The sequence below is a fragment of the Macaca nemestrina genome, chromosome 1, assembly GCF_043159975.1.
Source record: "Macaca nemestrina isolate mMacNem1 chromosome 1, mMacNem.hap1, whole genome shotgun sequence".
Classification (NCBI taxonomy): domain Eukaryota; kingdom Metazoa; phylum Chordata; class Mammalia; order Primates; family Cercopithecidae; genus Macaca; species Macaca nemestrina.
In genome coordinates, this window is record NC_092125.1 from 98,847,555 (window position 1) to 98,866,815 (window position 19,261).

Genomic DNA, 19,261 nt, shown 5'->3' on the forward strand with positions numbered 1-19,261 from the left:
AATATTAATAGAAAGTTACAGAAAAGAGAATACAAATGGCTATTTAATACATGAAAAGATGGCCAGACACAGTGGCTCACGCCTATAATCCCAGCACTTTGGGAGGCTGAGGATAGTGAATTGCTTGAGGCCAGGAGTTCAAGACCAGCCTGGCCAACATGGCAAAACCCTGTCTTTACTAACAATACAAAAATTAGCCAGGCATGTGGTGCATGCCTGTAATCCCAGCTTCCTGGGGGGCTGAGACATGTGAATTGCTTGGACTCAGAAAGTGGAGGTTGCAGTGAACTGAGATTGCACCACTGCACTCCAGCCTGGGCAACAGAGCAAGACTGTCTCGAAACAAACATAAAACATAAAACATGAAGAAATGCTCAGTTTAAAACATGAAGAGATGCTTCAATTTAAAATATAAATTTAAACTATGAAATACTATTTTAACTACTCAATTTATCAATAAAGAAATGTTTGACAATACATTGTTATTGAGAATATAAGGAATTCTCTCAAACATTGCTAGTGGGAGGGTTACTCGGTAACACGGAGGGAAATCCAGCAATATCTAGCAACATTAAAAATGTATATACTAAGCTGGGTGCAGTGGTGCCTGTAATACTAGCTTCTTTGGAGTCTGAGGTGGAAGGATTGCTTGAGGCCAGGAGTTTGAAACCAGCCTGGGCAACATAGTGAGAACCAGTCTCTACAAAATAAAATAATAATAAATAAAAATTTAGGATTTTAAAGCCAGGCACATGGCTTTACAGGTGGCACATGCCTGTAGTCCCAGCTACTTGGGAAGTTGAGGGAAGGGGATAGCTTGAGTCCAGGAGTTTGAGACTAGCCTGGACAACAAAATGAGACTATGTCTCTATGAAATACTGGTAATACTAGTGCTAATAATAATAATAATAATAATAAAAAATTCAGGATTTAAAAGCTGGGCATGCTGGCAAGTACCTGTAGTGCCAGCTACGTGGGACACTGAGGCATGAGGATCACGTGAGCCCAGGAATTGGAGACAAGCCTAAGTGACATAGTGGGACGATGTCTCAAAAAAAAAAAACAAAAAAAAAAACGCATATACCATTTGATTCAGCAACTTGACCCCATGTATATATTCTAGATTTATTCATCAGAATATAACCTAGTCACGTAAGCGTGAAAAGATAGGTGCACAAGAATATTCATTGCAGTATTGTTTATAAGAGAAAATATTAGAAACAATATTTCTATAAGCAGAAACAGTATTTCTACAAGTAGGAGACAAGTTACATGAATTATGGCGATTATATATGTCAGGAATTTATGGGTGTGTCTTCTAATCTTGACATCTGTGTATACGGAATTAGGTGAAAAATGATCAATATAGTAGTCATATTTATCCTAGAGAGAGAAATTCCTGGAGAAAAAGAATGTCTGTTTTTAAAAATAAAAGATCAAGAGAAGGGGCTTCAAAATGGCTGACTAGAAGCATTTAATGCCTACTTCCTCTACTTAGAAGAACCAAAGTGGTATACAAACAGTCATATTTCAAATACATTTTCCAAGGGAGAATGCCGGAATTCAACAGAGATGTGACAGGAAACACTAAAAGCAGGGAAGGAGAAGCAACAGAGACAGCCTCCCTGGCTGGGATCTGCTGGGAGCTGGAGGTGATTTCCCAATAGAGGTGAGCGAAAGACCTCCAGTGGCCCACATCCCACTGCAGAATCATGCAATCCTGGCCGCATGAGACCCCTCTGACCCTCCTGATTCCTGAAGCTACCATAGGGAGCTGCTGGGAGACTGTGGGGCAGAACTGCTCCAGGGAGGGAGCTCCTACAGGGTTCCATACTCTTTCTGAGACCTCTGCAGTTATAGTAAGGGACCATTTTCAAACTTAGCCTTTGGCAGACTGCACGCTGTCCTGGGGCCCAAAGTGCTGGATCTGAGGTGTTAGGAAAACTAAAACTGTTGCTGCTGAGACTAGAGTATGAACTGGGAGCACTCTGCGGGTAGAACTAAGTAGCAAGAGAGGTGTGGGCTGTGGTTTCTGCTCCTAGGAAGTGAGTGCTGCTGTGATTGAGACTGGGTAAAGTAGTGGGCTGTGAGTTGCTGCTGCAACTTGGTTGCAAGCTAGGCAAAAGCTCCTGCAGCTAGTGCTGAATTGGGGGAAGCCCTCCTAGGACTGAGGCTGAGAGGGATGCATATTCCCCATCTGCCATCCAAGGCTGTGGACACTGAACCTGGCCTCATCTTTTCCAGAGGCAGGGCCTCACTGTGGCTGCTACTGCCCTCATCTGAGCACTCTGCCTGGGGCCTGAGGATGGCCCTGCTCCCATGTACCATAGCTGGTGTCTGCTTTCACCACTGGGGGGCCTGAGCGCAAGCCCACTCAGCTTGGCTTCCCCTTTCCCCCTTGGAAAGAGAACACATAGGCCAGCATCTTGGGGATTGCCCACCCCAATCCACCGCCTTGGGCACCGTCAACATCAATGCACACTGCTTGGGACCCAGAGAATCATCCCACTACTGTCATTGCCCATGCCACATTGGTTTCCCAGGGGCCTGAGAACCTGCTCACCACCCTCCAGCCCACTGCTGCCATTATCGGTATCTGAGCAAGCCACTGGAGACTTAAAAATCAGCCTGCTGATAAGCATAAACACAAGTTACAGCATACACTGCCTTGAGGCATAAAGATAGGTATGCTGCCACCATTGTGACTTGATGACTGGCCCACTTGACATTTCAATCCCCAGCACAGTTTCACCACAGCCTCTGTTAATAACCATACCCTGACCCACTGAGGAAATCACAGATACCACTAATGTTATTTACAGCCAGACAAATCATACAGAGACTATACTACTGCATGCACCCAGAATCAAAGCCAGGGTGCCCTACCCCAACAACACAATAGACACATTTTCAGGAAAAAGACTTCCCTATGAAAGTAAATTTAAAAATAAGAAAAAACTCAGTGAGATACAAGAGAATTCTGAAAAACAATACAAAGAATTCAGAAAAACAATGCTGGATGTGAATGACAAATTAACCAAAGAGATAGATATTTAAAAAACAGAATCAATAGAATTCTGGAATTGAATAATTCACTGAAGGAAATACAAAATATACTTGAAAGCTTCAACAATAGACTAGATTAGGCAGAAGAAAGAATCTCACAACTTGAAGACAGGTCTTTTGAAATAATCCAGCCAAACAAAAAATAAATAAATAAAAAGAATAAAAAAGAATGAGCCAAACCTTTGTTACATTTGGGACAACATAAAGTGATAAAATATTCAAATTATTTCTATCCCTGAGGACAAAGAGACAAAGAACTGATTAGAAAATGTATTTAATGAAATAGTAGAAGAAAACTCCCCAAGTCTAGCAAGAGTTTTAGACACCCAGATATGGGAGGCTCAGTGATTCTCAGGAAAATACAATGCAAAAAGGTCTCCATGGCACATTACAGTCAAACTGTCCAAAGTCAAAGAGTAAATCATAAAAACAGTAAGAGAAAAACATCTAGCCACCTATAAAGGAAAGCCCATCAGACTAATGGTGGATTCCTCAGCAGAAACTTTGCAGGCCAGAAGAGAATAGAATAATATATTCAAAGTGTCAGCCAAAAATACTATATCTGGGAAAATTATTCATAAAAAAGGAGAAATAGCCTTTCTCAGACAAGCAAATGCTGAGAGAATTTGTTACCATTAGATGGGGTCCTACAAGAAATGCTCAATGGTGTCCTAAACCTGTAAGCAAAAGATGAGATTTACCATGATGGAAACACACAGAAGTATAAAACTCATTTGTAAAGCAATCATACAAAGGGTGAAGAGAAAGACTTGAATGATGTCACTACAGATACCCACCAAACCATAATGACAAACAATAAGAGAGAAAAAAACAAAGAATATATGAGAAAACCAGAAAACAACAGTATATAGGAAAAAGCTTCACATATCAATAATAACTTTGAATGTAAATGGATTAAATTATCCATTTAAAAGATGTAGAATCATTGAATGAATTTAAAAACATGATCCATCTGTATGTTAATTACACAAAATTCACCTTAACAGTAAATATATATAGACTGAAAGTAAAGAAATGGAAAAACAATTCCATGCAAATGGAAATCAAAAGCAAGCAGGAGTAGCTAGCTATATTTATATCAGATAAACAGATTTTAAGTCAAAAATAGTGAAAAAAAAAAGACAAAGAATGCCATTATATAATGATGAAGGGATCAATCCAGCAAGAGGATATAACAACTCTAAATGAATATACACCCAACACTGGAGCACCCAGATTCATAAAGCAAATATTACGAGAGAGAGTGAGAGTAAGAGAGAGAGAGAGAGAGAGTGTGTGTGTGTGTGTGTGTGAGGGAGAGAGAGAGAGAGAGAGTGTGTGTTTGTGTGTGTGTGTGTGTGTGTGTGTGTGTGTGTGTGAGGGAGAGAGAGAGAGACTGCAATAGAATAATAGTGGAGGACTTCAGCACTCCACTCTCAGCATTAGACAGAGCTTCTAGACAAAAAATCAACAAAGAAACTTTGGATTTAAATTGGAGTTTAGACCAATGGACCTAACAGATATTTACAGAATGTTCTATCCAACAACTGCAGAATATGCATTCTTTTCATTAGTAGATGAAACATTCTCCAGGATAAACTATTTGTTAGTTCACAATACAAGTCTCAACAAATTTTAAAATATTGAAATCGTATCAAATATCTTTTCAATTCCAATGGAATAAAACTAGAAATCATTATTAACAGGAACTTTGAAATGATACAAATACACGGAAATTAAACAACATGCTCCTGACCATTGGGTCAACAAAGAAATTAAGAAAGAAATTTTAAAAAAGTTCTTGAAACAAATGAAAAACAAAACACAACATACCAAAACCTATGGGGTACAGCAAAAGCAGTGCTGAGGGAAGTTTATAGGAATAAATGCCTACATGAAAAAAGTATAAAGATCACAAATAAATAATGTAACAATGCACTTAAAGGAACTAGAAAAGCAAGAACAAACCAAACCCGAAATTAGCAGAAGAAAAGAAGTAATAAATATCAGAGCAAAACTCAATGAAGTAGGGACTAAAAAAATGCAAAGGATCAATGAAACAAAAAGTTAGCTCTTTGAAAAGACAGACAAAATTAATAAACTGCTAGCTAGGCTAATTAAGAAAAGAAGAGAGAAGACCCAAATAAACAAAATCAGAAAAAGTGGAGACATTATAACTGATATTACAGAAATACAAAAGATCGTCAGAGACTATTATGAACAACTATACTCTAACAAACTGAAAAACCTAGAGAAAACTGATAAATTTCTAGAAACATACAACCTAACAAGACTGAATAAGTAAAAAATAGAAAACCTGAACAGACCTCAATGACAAGTAGTGAAATTAATCTGTAATGAAAAAGTCTACCAACAGAGAAAAGCCCAAGACTGATGGATTCACAGCCAAATTCTACCAAATATACAAAGAATAACTAATATCAATCCTCCTGAAACTATTCTTAAAAATCAAAGTGGGGGGAATTTTCCTTAACTCATTCTGTGAGGCCAGCATCATGCTGATAGCAAAATCAGACAAGGATGCAACAATAACAAAAAGAAAACTACAGGCCAACATCCCCGATGAACATAGAAGAAACAATCATCAACAAAATACTAGCTAACAGAATCCAACAGCACATCAAAAAGATAATACATGATCAAGTGGGATTTATCCCAGGGATGCAAGGATGGTTTAACATATGTAAATCAATAAATGTGATACATCTCATCAATAGACTGAAGGACAAAAACCATATGATCATCTCAATGGTCATAGAAAGAGCACTTGATACAGTCCAAATCCCTTCACGAAAAAATTTCTCAACACACTAGGCATAGAAGCAATATATCTGAAAATAATAAAGCCCATATATGACAATTCCACAATTAATATTGTACCAAATGGGGAAAAGCTGAAAGCCTTTCTTCTAAGAACTGGAACAAGATAAGGATACCCCATTCACTACTTTTATTCAACATAGTACTGAAAGTTCTAGTCAGAGAAACCAGGCAAAATAAATAAAAAAATTCAAAGTGGAAAAGAGAAAGACAAATTGTTCCTCTTTGCTGATGGTATAATTTTTTTTTTTTTTGACAGGGTGTCATTTTGTCACCCAGGCTGTAGTGCAGTGGTATAGTCATGACTCACTGCAGCCTCAACCTCCCGGGATTCAAGCAATCCTCCCACCTCAGCCTCCAGAGTAGCTGGTACTACAGGCACATGCCACCATGCCCAGCTAATTTTTGTATTTTTTTGTAGAGATGGGTTTTTTCCATGTTGTCCAGGCTGGTCTTGAACTTCCGAGTTCAAGCAATCCACCTGCCTTGGTCTCCCAAAGTGCTAGGATTACAGGTGTAAGCCACCATGCTCAGCCTGATGATATGATCTTATATCTAGAGAAACCTAAAGACTCCACCAAAAAACTCTTAGATTTGATAAATGAATTCAGTAAAGTTGCAGGACAGAAATCAATGTACAAAAACTAGTAGCATTTCTATACACAAATAATGATTTAATCAAGAAAGAAAGAAAGAAGTCAATCCCATTTACAATAGCTATTAAAAACCCTAGGAATAAATATAACCAAGGAGGTGAAAGATCTCTACAAGGCAAACTACAAAACACTGATGAAAAAATCATAGATGACACAAACAAATGGAGAAATATCCCATGCTCATGGATCGGAAGAATCCATATTGTTAAAATGACCATATTGCCCAAAGAATCTACAGATTCAATGCAATCTGTATCAAAATACCAACCTTATTCTTCTCAGATTACAAAAAACAATCCTTCTTTCTAAAAAAAAATTTTTTTTAGACACGGTTTTCACTCTGTCACTCAGGCTGGCATTCAGTGGCATGATCTTGGCTCACTGCAATCTCTGCTTCCCAGATTAAAGTGATTCTCCTGCCTCAGACTCGCAAGTAGCTGGGATTACAGGTGCCTATCACCACCCCTGGCTAATTTTTGTATTTTTAGTAGAGACGGGGTTTCACCATGCTAGTCAGGCTGGTGTCGAACTTCTAACCTCAAGAGATCTGCCTGCCTCAGCCTCCCAAAGTGTTGGGATTACAGGTATGAACCACTGCACCTGGCCAGAAAAAAAAAAAATCCTAAAATATATACGGAACCACAAAAGAGCCTGAAGAGTCAAAGCAATGCTAAGCAAAAAGAACAAAGCTAGAGGCATCACATTACTTGACTTCAATATATAGCATAAGGCTATAGTAACCAAAACAGCATGGTATTATAAAAATAGACACATAGACCAACGGAACAGAATAGAGAACACAGAAATAAAGCCACAGATTTACAGCCAAGTGATCTTTGACAAATCCAACAAAAACTTACTTTGGGGAGAAAAGACACTTTTTTTTTTTTTTTTTAAGAGACCACGTGCAGTTTAATTGTGGGGAGGCTGAGAAGAGCAGCATTTTTACCAAAATGGTGTAAAAATGAAACGGGATCCAGACGTGTACACTGACAGCTACAGTAAATTTAAAAATCCGAGCAGCAATTTGAATCATTTCTTGGAAAAAGAAACACTGACAAACACTGAGTTGGTGCCCTGGGCTGTCCGCAGGGCTGGAGGCCAGCTCCGCATCATGGATGCAGCCCGGCACTGTGGGCCTGCATCCTGGGGGTCCCGGCTCCTCGGGACTGGCTGGTGACCTCCCACACAGTGGGCTGAGCCTGGCCTGGCTGAGAGAGGGCCGCAGCCAGCAGGCCTGGGTGGCCACCCGCGCCTGCAGGGGACATTGGAGAAAAGGGTGCAGTGTGCGGGACCCGCATGCTGCCCGAGGAGTCTTTGCAGGGTGGACAGGCCTGGGGGTCTCTACCAGCAATGCAATAAATATGCAAATACAAGCGGAGAAAGACCAAGCGCAAACCCCACAGCACACAAGGCCCAGCCCGGTTCCTGCGGGCGTCGCCGGCTCTTCACAGACCAGAAGTCTCCAGGCTGGGCTCTGGTGTCCCCGAGGTGCCATGGGAGGCAGCGGGTGGGTGGAATACGCCTAACGCCTACGTCTAGCAGCCTTGGGGGGCAGCGGCCCTGGGCAGGGCAGGGTTCCATCGGCAGGACTCTTCCAGTCCCCGCTGCGCCGCGGTGAGGTAGGGATGGCGGAGCAGTCTCCAGTGGCAGTTGGGGGCGCAGGCCTAGCCCTCCCGCACGCTCACACGTGTGTGGCTCAGCCAGGGTGCTGATGATGGACTCCAGGCCGCTGCCCTCCAGGAGCGTGCAGTGGTCACCCTCGATGACGTGGAAGGACACCTTTTCAATAAATGGTGCTGGAAAAATTGAATAGTCACATGCAGAAGAATGAAGTTGAACCCCTATTTCTCATCATATAAAAAAAAACTCCTCAAAATCAGTTAAAGACTTAAATGTAAGACCTGAAGCTATAAAAATACTACAAGAAAACCTAGGGAAAACTCTCCTGGACATTGGTCTGGACAAATAATTTATGACTAAGACCTCAAAAGCACAGGCAACAAAAACAAAAATAGACAAACGGGATTTAAACTAAAAAGCTTTTGCACAGCAAAAGAAATAATCAACAGAGTGAAGAGACAACCTGTTGAATGGCAGAAATATTTGTAAACTATTCATCTGACAGGGAACTAATATCCAGAATATACAAGGAACTCAAATAACTCAACAAGAAAAAACAAATAATTCCATTAAAAAGTGGGCAAAGGATATAAATAGATATTTCTCAAAAGAAGACATACACATGACCAACAGATGTATTAAAAAATGCTCAATATCACCAATTATCAGAGAAATACAAATCAAAATCACAATGAGATATTATCTCACTCCAGTCAGAATGGCTATTATTTAAACACTAACCACATGTTGGCAGGATGTGGAGAAAAGGGGAACTCTTAGACACTCTTGGTGGGGATGGAAACTAGTACAGCCACTATGAAAAACAATATGAAGATTTCTCAAAAAACTAAACATTTAATTAGCACTTGATCCAGTAATACTACTACTGGATATCTACCCAAAGGCAAACAAAAGAAATTGATATATGCAAGGAATACCGGCATTTGTATGTTTATTGCAGCACTATTCTCAATAGCAAAGATATAGAATTAATCTGTGTCCCTTATGGAAGAATGGATAAAGAAAATGCAGTATACACATACATACATATATTTATACACATCATGGAATGCTAATCAGCCATAAAAGAATGAAGTCATGTCTTTTGCAGCACCCTGGATGAAACTGGAGGCCATTATCCAGCTAAAATAACTCAGAAACAGAAAGTGAAATACCACATGTTCTCGCCTGTAAGTGGAAGCAATGGGTACACATGGACATACAGAGTAGGACACATGGACATACAGAGTAGGACTAATGGATAGTGGAGACTACAAAAGGTGGGAGAGTGGGAGAGCAGTGAGGGTTGAAAAATTATCTATTGAGTACAAAGGTCACTCTTTGGGTGATGGGTGGACTAAAAGCCCAGACTTCCTCAGCATGCAATATATGCATGCAATACATCTACACTTGTACCCTCTAAATATATTTAAACAATTTAAAAATCCGTAAAAAAGAATGAATCATGTCTTTTGCAGCAATGTGGCTGAAACTGGAGGTCATTATCTTAAGCGAAATAAGCCAGGCACAAAAAGACACATATCGCCATGTTCTCACTTATATGTGGGTACTAAAAATTTTGATCATGTGGAGGTAGATGGTGGAAAGATAGATAGCAAAGACTGAGAAGGGTGAGTGTAGGGAGTGGGTGGTGGGGGGATGATGAAGAGAAGTGGGTTAAAGGGTACAAACATACAGTAAGATAGAAAGAATCAATTCAATTTTTGATAGCAGAGTAGGGTGACTATACTTAACAAGAATGTATTGTACTCAGGCAGTAGACACACTGAAAACTCTGACTTGATCAGTATGCACTATATACATATAACAAAATTTCACGCATACCCCATAAATTTGCACAAATAAAAAAAAAAGAAAAGATCAAAACACAGAAGCTCCCTGGAACTCACAATAGATGAACAGGGTGAATTCCTCCTCAGTGGTGACTTCAAAATTCCTTTGGTTTATCTGGGCTTTGTAGGATCCTGCATCATTCAGAGTCAGATTGCTGATGGACAGGGAGTAACTCCCCCTGGCGATGTTTAGTTGGCCCCAGTAGCTTTTGGCCATAAAGGTTACATTTTCTTTGGGACGTGCGAAAGCAAGAGCTTTTTGGGACCAATCCAGATGACATGCTCAATCGCTGTGTCTACTGAGATGTTTAGGGGGAGAGTCACAGAACCCCCTAGGATCCCTGACACCATTGTTGGGGCTGAGTCCTTTCCAGAGGCTCTTAGTCCTGCAGAGATAGAAAAGGGACTTGCAGGAGCAGCTAGACTCCTTGAGCTAGCCTTCTTTCTTTCACTCTGTGAATATACATTGGGCATAAATGTCAGATGCTGAGAAATGAAATGAGATTGTTGTCCGCCTTCTTCTAGGTCCATTGCCTAGCAAAGTCATTAATTCCTCCATTCTCCAAACACTGTCTCCCTTAAAAGTAGCCACAACAATCTGTGAAACAGATCTTCTGGGTTTCTGTTCCAGTAGGGGAATTAGCCTTGTGACTTTGGGTACATTTCTGAATTTTTCAGTGAATCAGTTTACTTATCTAAAGGATTTAAATGCTCATACCTGCACCACTTTCTTCAAGGGATATGATAAAAATTAAATGAAAGCAGTTTGCTGCAAATTGTGAAGAGCCAATGAAGTAAAAAGGAGCATATTTTTAAAAATATGGGTGTGTAGAGGGATGTTTAGATGAACAGGTGAATGATAAAGCAAGCAAAGTAAAACATTTGTGTTAGAGCGTAGGTAGTAGGCATATGAATGTTCAGTGTAAATGCTCCAACTTTTCTGAATGTTTGAGAATTCTCATAGCAGTGTCGGGAACTAAAGGAACTTCTCCTAGCTCTACCTCACCCTATCTTTCCCTTCATTGTCCATGGGATCTCAGATTGACTTTGGCTTGGCCAGGTTTGGGGGTGGGAATAGCTGGTGGTACCAATACAGTTCCTGATTTCCTCATCTTAGGCAAGATCATATTCCTGATAAACATTGTTACCAAGACATCTAGGAAGCTGGTATTTGGCCAAGGCAGCTAATTTTCTTGTAGGGACCCTGTGGGTGTCTTCTGGGTGACCCCAGCTTGGATTCCCAGATTCCAGGGCTTCTGAGGCTCTGGAGAGAACTTTGGAAATTCTAGACCAAATCAAATGGGTTTGGGACCCAGACTCCACCAGGAATTCTGGGTGGGAAAATAAGTAGAAAATGTTAGAGACAAAAAAGGAGCATAAGTATAGCCTGGAGGGGTGGAAGAAAGCTGAAGCAAGCTCTGAACACCCAGAAGTTACAGAATATGCAGACACAGGAAGGAGAGAGGCTGCTTGGTGCAGGTCATGGGGGTTCTCTGCTTAGACCTCCATCAGTCAAGCACTTGCACCTTGTGGAGAGGCAGCTATGGAGCATGCAGGGCTAGGGATACTGGACATGAGAAGGTCAGGTCAGGTGGATTCTTTAGGCAGATTCAAGCTGAGTTGATGTGAGGCTGGTTTGAGGTTTTCTGAAAGAGAGCCCTTTTCTTCTGGAAGACACTGCTTACGATTGCTATGTGTGCATTAGGTACTTTATGTAACTTATTTCATTTAATTCTCATAACTATACTGTAATTAGCCCCCTTTTACAGATGAGGAGCTGATATTTAGAGAATTTAAGCCACTTCCCTGAGATTACAGGGTTGATCAGTCACAGAGTCCAGATCCTATGTCCATGACGCCCCTGGAGTAGGGAGGCCAGGAGTACTGTCCATCTGTATCCTGGAAGCCCAGAAGCTGCTGGGTTTTGGCTGGGTGTATATGACTTGTTTTGACTTCAAATTTTCTTACATCAGACAAAAATCATAAACAAAGCCTCACAGACTGTCAGTGGAGGGGACAGGATGTGGGCCTCACAGGGCAAATCTTGTTGCAGAAAACAGTGCAATGCAGCTCCCAGTACAGTGACAGCTTTCCAGTACCAGTCATTTTATTTGAATTGCACCATAGGATAAATCATAAAAGAGTGTTCAAAGATTGCAATAACTGAATTTGACTCACCTGTTTTTTAATAGTTTCCAAAGAATGCATATAACAGTAATTGATTATTATAATAACAATCATAGCTTCTGCCAACTATGTGCCAGTATATATATGTGTGTGTGTGTGTATAGATCTTCAATCTGTAAGAGTGTTGCGTGATGCATTCTACTAACTATTACACTTAAGAAATAGAGGCTCACACCACTAATAAATGATGGAGCAATATTTAATTTTAGATGTTCCTGATACTAAAGTGAGAGGGGTCTTTTCACTCGACTGCCTTTTAAGTTCCTGAAACGACTCTTCGGAGATACAAAAGCATCCTCCTTTCAGATCAAAAGAGTGAGATTTGAGGTCATCCTAATCAGTGGAGCCAGACTGAAGGATATGTCTCTTTGCTCCAATCTGTTTGAAATTCACTGCAATGATCATTTGAGCCTTGGATGACCTTGAATGTAGCTTATTTCAGGTTTGCTCAACACAATCAAGGAATATCCCAAAGGTTGCATGTAGACATAAACAGCCTTGCTGCTTTCTGTGTTTTTTTGATGAGCCAAGATAAAATTGAAAGTGAAGAGAGGTCAGACTGGACCTCAGCCCTGAGGTCTAGGCTCCTTGTTCACCCATATCTGCATCTAGGAGTGTTTCTAGAGCTCCCCTCAGGCACCAACAGCCAACTCCCACTGCTCTCAGATCTCTAGTGCTACCTGCACCATCATCCCTGAAGCCCTGGACAAAGTGGGACCACAGAAGGACAGTAGCTGCTACAGTCCCAGGTGGCTGAGATCCTCTCTGGGGTACTAGACTGGCTCTATCTGCTGGACAGTGGGGTTCCGGGCCATGCAGCGGAGAGATGTTTCCCAGGAGTTGGGCCTTGATAGGGAGGAATAAGGTTGAGGACAAAAGGATATCCAGATAGACACCACCTTGCCGAGGGTCACCCAGCCGCCTCCAGGCCCCCAGTGAAGCCTCAGTAATAAAGCCGGCATATGTGATAACCAAGGCAGGATATGTAGAAAGCAGCTCCAGAAGTTATCTCCATCCCTAGGAATTGCTAGGTGGCTTCTCATCAGGGGATTTTCCTGGATCCCTCTGTGAGTTTTATCCACACTATACAAGGAACAAACTCATTACATTCTTGGCATTTCTTAGGAAAGTGTGAGGGCGAGAGAAATGTAGTTTGAGCCCAGAGTTATTTGAGACCAGGGCTAGAATGCCACCCCCTTCATGGTACACGAGTATGTACACATGCAGAGTAATTTCTGGCAAGGCGAGGAGTTTCCTGGTTTTACCAACAAGAATTGGGCTCACACCTGTAATCCCAGCACTTTGGGAGGCTGAGGTGGGCGGATCACGAGGTCAAGAGATCAAGACCACCCTGGCCAACACAGTGAAACCTCACCTCTACTAAAAATACAAAGATTAGCTGGGCATGGTGGTGCACGCCTCTAATCCCAGCTACTCGGGAGGCTGAGGTAGGAGAATCGCTTGAACCCAGGAGGTGGAGGTTGCAGTGAGCCAAGATTGCGCCACTTCACTCCGGCCTGGCGACAGAGCAAGACTCCGTTAAAAAAAGGAAAAAAAAGAAAGAATCTCCCAGGCAGGGAATGCAACCCGCCTCAGAAGAACACCAGTTGCAAGAAGTGGTGGCCATAAAGTGGACTTACCCATGAGCAGGAAGAGGAGAGAGGTCCATAGAACAGAAGAGAATATTTGCAGCTGACTCCTCTGTGGCTTACTGGAGAAAGGCCCAGGAGCCCAGTCTTGTGTGTGACTCTTTGGTGCCACCACGATGATCTATTTTCAGATCTGAGACTGAAGGAGGATGCACTTACCACAGCTTCCGCATGTGTATATATGTGTGTGTGTGTGTGTGCATGCGTGTGTATGTGTAAGTGTGTGTGTCTCAGAGGGAGGGTTGTTTATACGAAACACCACAGACTCCTCCCATCTGCACAGGCAGGTGAAGGTCCCAAGTCTATTCAGGGCCTCATTTGTGACTGATGTGGAGCATCACTTGCTTTGACATCAAGGGACTTGGGTTCTAAATTTGGCACCTTAAGGTGACTGCTAAAGATCTCTACCTCCTGGCATTCATGCCTCTGTGTAATCGCCTCTTCTTGAGTGTGGCCTGGATTTAGTGACCTGCTTCAAGTGAATAGAATGTGGCAGAGGTGCTGGGATGTCACTTCTGAGATCAGGTTACAAAAAAGCTGTCACTTCCATCTTAGGTTAGCATGTGTGTGCATATGCTCTCTCTCTTTCTCTTGCCCTCTTTCCTTCTCTCTCTTTCCCACTATCTCTGTCTCCCTACCAGGTATTATTTTGTGAAATACTTTAGGGAGAGGGTTCCAAACAAAGAACAGAGGGAGGTCCCTGGCCAACACCCAGCAAGGAGCTGATTCCTCTGGCCAGCAGTCCATTAGGACTGAGGCCAGCCAAGAATCACATGAGTGAGACTGGAAGTGGATCCTCCCCAGGAGGGCCTTGAAATTACTGCAACCCTGGCCGACACCATGATGTTAGCTGTGTGAGTACCTTAAGCCAGAGGCACCCAGCTAAGCCATGCCCAGATTCCTTATCCAGAGAAACTGTAAGATAATAAATGCTTGGTTTTTAAAATTTTTTTCAATTTTTTATTTTTCATCAAAAATGCTTATTGCTTTTAGCTGTGAAGTTTGGAGCAATTTGTTACACAGCAACAGGTAACTAATACAGTGACCCAATACATTTTCTATTTTGCTCAAGACAGTTTGTGCTAACTTTCTGTCACATGCAATGAAGGACTTTTTATATGGACAAAGGCATCAAGGAGACTGCAGTGGGGGTGGACATTGTATGTGACAGTGTAGAGGTGACTGAGTTGAAAAGGTAGGTTGGAGAACGGCATGATTCCCTATATCCTGACTTGGGAAACTGTCTTATTCTCCTCCTTCTTCTTGTCAGTAGTGTAATAGCTGGCTATGCTGTAGTTTGTGTTTCGGGCTTCAGGTCATTGGTTTACTTTGGCTGTAACATTAAGGGGACTTGGTAGGAAAACTTGAGGCTGGCAGAGTGTGTAGTTTTAGCTAATATTCGATGAAAGCTTACAGAGTGCTAGGCCATCTTCTGACACTTTAACATATTCACTCATTTGATCTTACAATAGTTTTATGAGATATCTTTTATCATCTCCATTCTATAAATGAGAAAACAGAGGTGGAGAGGGGTTAAATAGCTTACTATAAGTTTTATAGTTATTAACGACTTGAACTCAGGAAGTCTGGGATCAAAGGAAGAAGGGAGAGAAAGAGGAACCATTAGGATAATAGGCTTCTGTCCATGGAAAGCATCTTTAGAGGCTGGTCACCATCTGATGTTGCACAATCTTGAAAGTGACAGAATCTCGAAAATCTTTAAATTTTGCGCAATAGGAGCCTGTCTTGTTTCACTCTAGTCTTGGTCCTGTGACCAGAACATGGGCTGTCTAGAGGGGACTGCAGGACATACGGTCAGGAGAGGTTACCAGAGGCCAGATAAAGCATCCTGTTAGCAAGCTAAAGGCAACAAGGATACAGTATGAGTAGGAAGCTTCCTGGAGTTGCAGAGTGAAGAGAGAATGGGTGGAATGGATGAGCCTGGGGATGAGAAGACAAGTGAGGAATCTATTGAAGGAGTCTGGGTACGGAGCATGGGAGCAGGAACAGTCTGCGTGGGAGGCAAGGACAAAGGCAGAAAGGAGTTCAGAGAGATTGGTAATACTAAAATCATCACTAACATTTATTGGGTAATTACTATGAGTAAGGCTTTGTGTTTAGAACTTTACATATGTTTTCTCCTTTAATTCTAAGATAAACCCTATCTGGATTATACTCTTATTATCCCCATTTTGGAGATGAGGAAACTGAGATTTAGGAAAGTAACAACACTGAAATGACCTCCTTTGAAGTTGTGACCATAGGAGGACACAGTCTTGTGATACACAAAATCCAATTTAAGTATTATCATTTAAGTATAGTAAAACCTAAATTAATATAAATTTTGGTATGATGCATTTGTTAAGTGTGCCCTGTCCTCACATGGGGAGGACTAATATTCTCATCAGGACAGGGAGGCAAAGGCACTAGCATTGGGAATCAGGGAGCAACATCCAGTGATGTTGGCCCCAGCATCTCCAGTGTTTTCCTTCTCAGTATCCTTCAACCAGCCCAGCAAATGGGTGTGACTGACTGGAAAATTTTTGAAATCCCTGCTACTGTCCTGGGAGTCCAGCTAGCTACAGGCCCAAAATCACCCCCATCAACTGGGCATTGCCTCCAGGTGGCATCAAACTCCAGCCTGGGTTGAGATTTGGGTCTGGCAGCCACAACCACAAACTCAGCTGTGTTGCTTCACCACCATCCCCCAACCAACCCTTCATTCACTGTGCAATTAAGACAACCTTGCATTTTACACAATTGCATTTTTTTGGACTTTATTTTAAATGTTTTATTGACTTGTAGTATATATATGCTACCACGGATTGGAAGAATATGAAAGACTATAGAATTTTGACAAACTCAAAGCTTTTTACACTTAGATGAGAAGACAAATATATCTTCTCATATATATTTCCTTTTTTCTCTTTTAATAGGAATTGGCTCACATGATTATGGAGGGTGAGTGGTCTCATGACCTGGTGACTGCAAGCTGGAGGACCAGGGAAGCTGATGGTGTAGGTCCCAGCCTGAGTTGGAAGGCCTGAGAACTGGGAGGCTGGAGGCTGGTAGTACAAGTGTCCTGACCCATAACCACAGGCCTGACGTTCAACAGCAAGAGGGAATGGATGTCCTAGCACCACCCTAGCCTGGGGCTTTAGGGAGGCCTTTCCCAAGGTGGTGATGACTTGAGATGGGCAATAGGAGGGTGTTAGGGTGAGGTAGGTGAGGTAGATGGCAGACACTAGGGCAATCCAATCAGTAAGACGGCCTGAGGAAGTAGAGCTGCATTTACAAAAATGAGAAATCCTAAGGGGACTGCTTTAGAAGCAGTCTGTGGTGACTGGAGTCCAAGCTGTGAGACTTGGTGACAGAGAGTGCAGCCGATAGGTTGGCAAGACACAAGTCAATCATGAAGGGCCTTCTCCACAAGGATTTTGACCCCCAACTTTAGCCTTGTGGGGGTGGTAGACCCCTGAGGGGTTTAAAGCAAGGCTGTGATGTCACCAGCATTGGCTTTTAAGTAGCTCGTTCAGGTGTTTCTCACCCTTCTTTCTTCTGTGTCCCCTCATCTTCATATCTTGTGACACATAAACCACCCGTGATTAAAGTGGTGACACTAAAAACAGAAACTGGTAGTAAGCTGACATTTACGCATGCATAGTTCATCATCTGCTGCCATGTGACAAGTAGTTCTGCAGGTGCACTTTGTGGCCCATTCTCTACCATGGTGCTTGCTCCTCCTTGGTCTTTTCATAGGTAAGTCCACCCCTCCACTGCCTCCCAGCCTCGTCTATTTGCTGTGTACACAGGTTTACTTTAGGAATGTGCAAGTTTCATTGAGGTGCTGCCTGTATGGGAGCCAGGCTCTGTGTGTGTATGTGTGTGTGCGCATGCGTGTGTGTGTGTGTAAGTCTGTGTGCATGTGCTATAATCTCAGGACATGCAGGTCTAGACGGTGTCCTTGTGACCCTCACATCTCTTTGACTAATGTATCACAAGGAGCCTGAGCATTTCCAGAGAGGCTGAATTGTGGAGGCATGAGATGGAGGATCGGCCACAGTCAGTTCCAAGATGCATGTAGTCTGCATCGTGCCATTTCAGTCATGTTCCCAGAGATGTCCAGATTTTTAAGGACCTGTGGGGGTGTAGTGCCCTGGGATTTGTGTTTTGTATCTGGTCCTCTTGCATCTCTTTCCCTTTCCTCCCTCTCCTGCCAGCCCCTGGGAGTCACCCTTCACCTGGAGTTGGGCCTTTCATGTCCCATAAGTGGTTTCAGTGGGGGAGCTCAAGCCTGGCACACAGTGGCAATTCCTGTCCCTGTGGATTCTCACTGCTCACTTCTAAGGATCTGAGAGATGGCAGGGGGATGGGCCTGGGGCTTGGAGGCTAGGGGAACACAGATCATGAGATATTCATGGTGAGGGGACAGGTTCTGCTCTTAATGTCTAGAGTTTCAAGCTTTCACTTTTATTCTCCATCAGGGGAAAACCAGCACATTCTCTTCTTACAGTTACCTGCCCTCAGGGTTGTTTTCACCCCAGCCTTTAGGGCTCCCCTTTAACACACTGATGAATCCCCTAGATGTGTTTAAATCTTGATAGTTCATCAAGAACTTTAACTTAAAGCTTTAAAAATGTGATCCCTGGCCGGGCGCAGTGGCTCACACATGTAATCCCAGCACTTCGGGAGGCCGAGGCGGGCGATCACCTGAGGTTGGGAGTTCAAGACCAGCCTGATCAACGTGGAGGAATCCCATCTCTACTAAAAAATACAAAATTGGCTGGACATGGTGGTGTATGCCTGTAATCCCTACTACTGAGGAGGCTGAGGAAGGAGAATTGCTTGAACCCAGGAGGCGGAGATTGTGGTGAGCTGAGATCGCGTCATTGCACTCCAGCCTGGGCAACAAGAGCAAAATTCTGTCTCAAAAAAAAAAAAAAAAAAAAAAAAAAGTGATCCCTATAACAGTCTTGTGATATGGATAAGGCAGGTAGCATTTCACCCATTTTATAGATGATAGACTGAGGCTTAGAGAGATTACGTGGCATCTTCCAGTGATCTGCGAAACTGAAAGTCAGCACAGCCCAACTGTAGAAACGTAGGAGCAACAAGGAATGTCTCAGAGAACCACAGTGTCCCTAACCAAAGACAGAACTTAAACGAAGAAGCTGGATTACTGCAACGTTTCTCACGCCTGCGCTTTTCCTCTTCCCCTGTGGAGCATGTGTATCGGTGTTTTCCTCCCTCCACAACATCTGAGTCAGGCCCTTGGTAGTCACTGAGCACAGGGGCATCTCTTGGGCCCATGGCAAGAGAATGAGTAAGACAAATGTGGCCTTAAAAATGTTCACAGTTCCTCAGTTCAGTTCTAGAAACATCAATT

At 42.5% G+C, this 19,261-nt stretch overlaps 1 protein-coding gene across 1 annotated transcript in view; it reads right to left on the reverse strand.

Annotated features, from left to right (window-relative positions):
• The window catches only part of LOC105498281 (lymphocyte antigen 9), a 30,761-nt gene extending 16,765 nt beyond the window's left edge, over positions 1–13,996 (reverse strand). Inside the window, 3 exon segments of the mRNA XM_071068669.1 lie at positions 10,097–10,297; positions 10,300–10,425; positions 13,867–13,996. Of these exon segments, the coding sequence (XP_070924770.1) occupies positions 10,097–10,297; positions 10,300–10,425; positions 13,867–13,870 (331 nt within the window). The 5' untranslated portion in view covers positions 13,871–13,996.
• Positions 13,997–19,261: the final 5,265 nt, after the last annotated feature.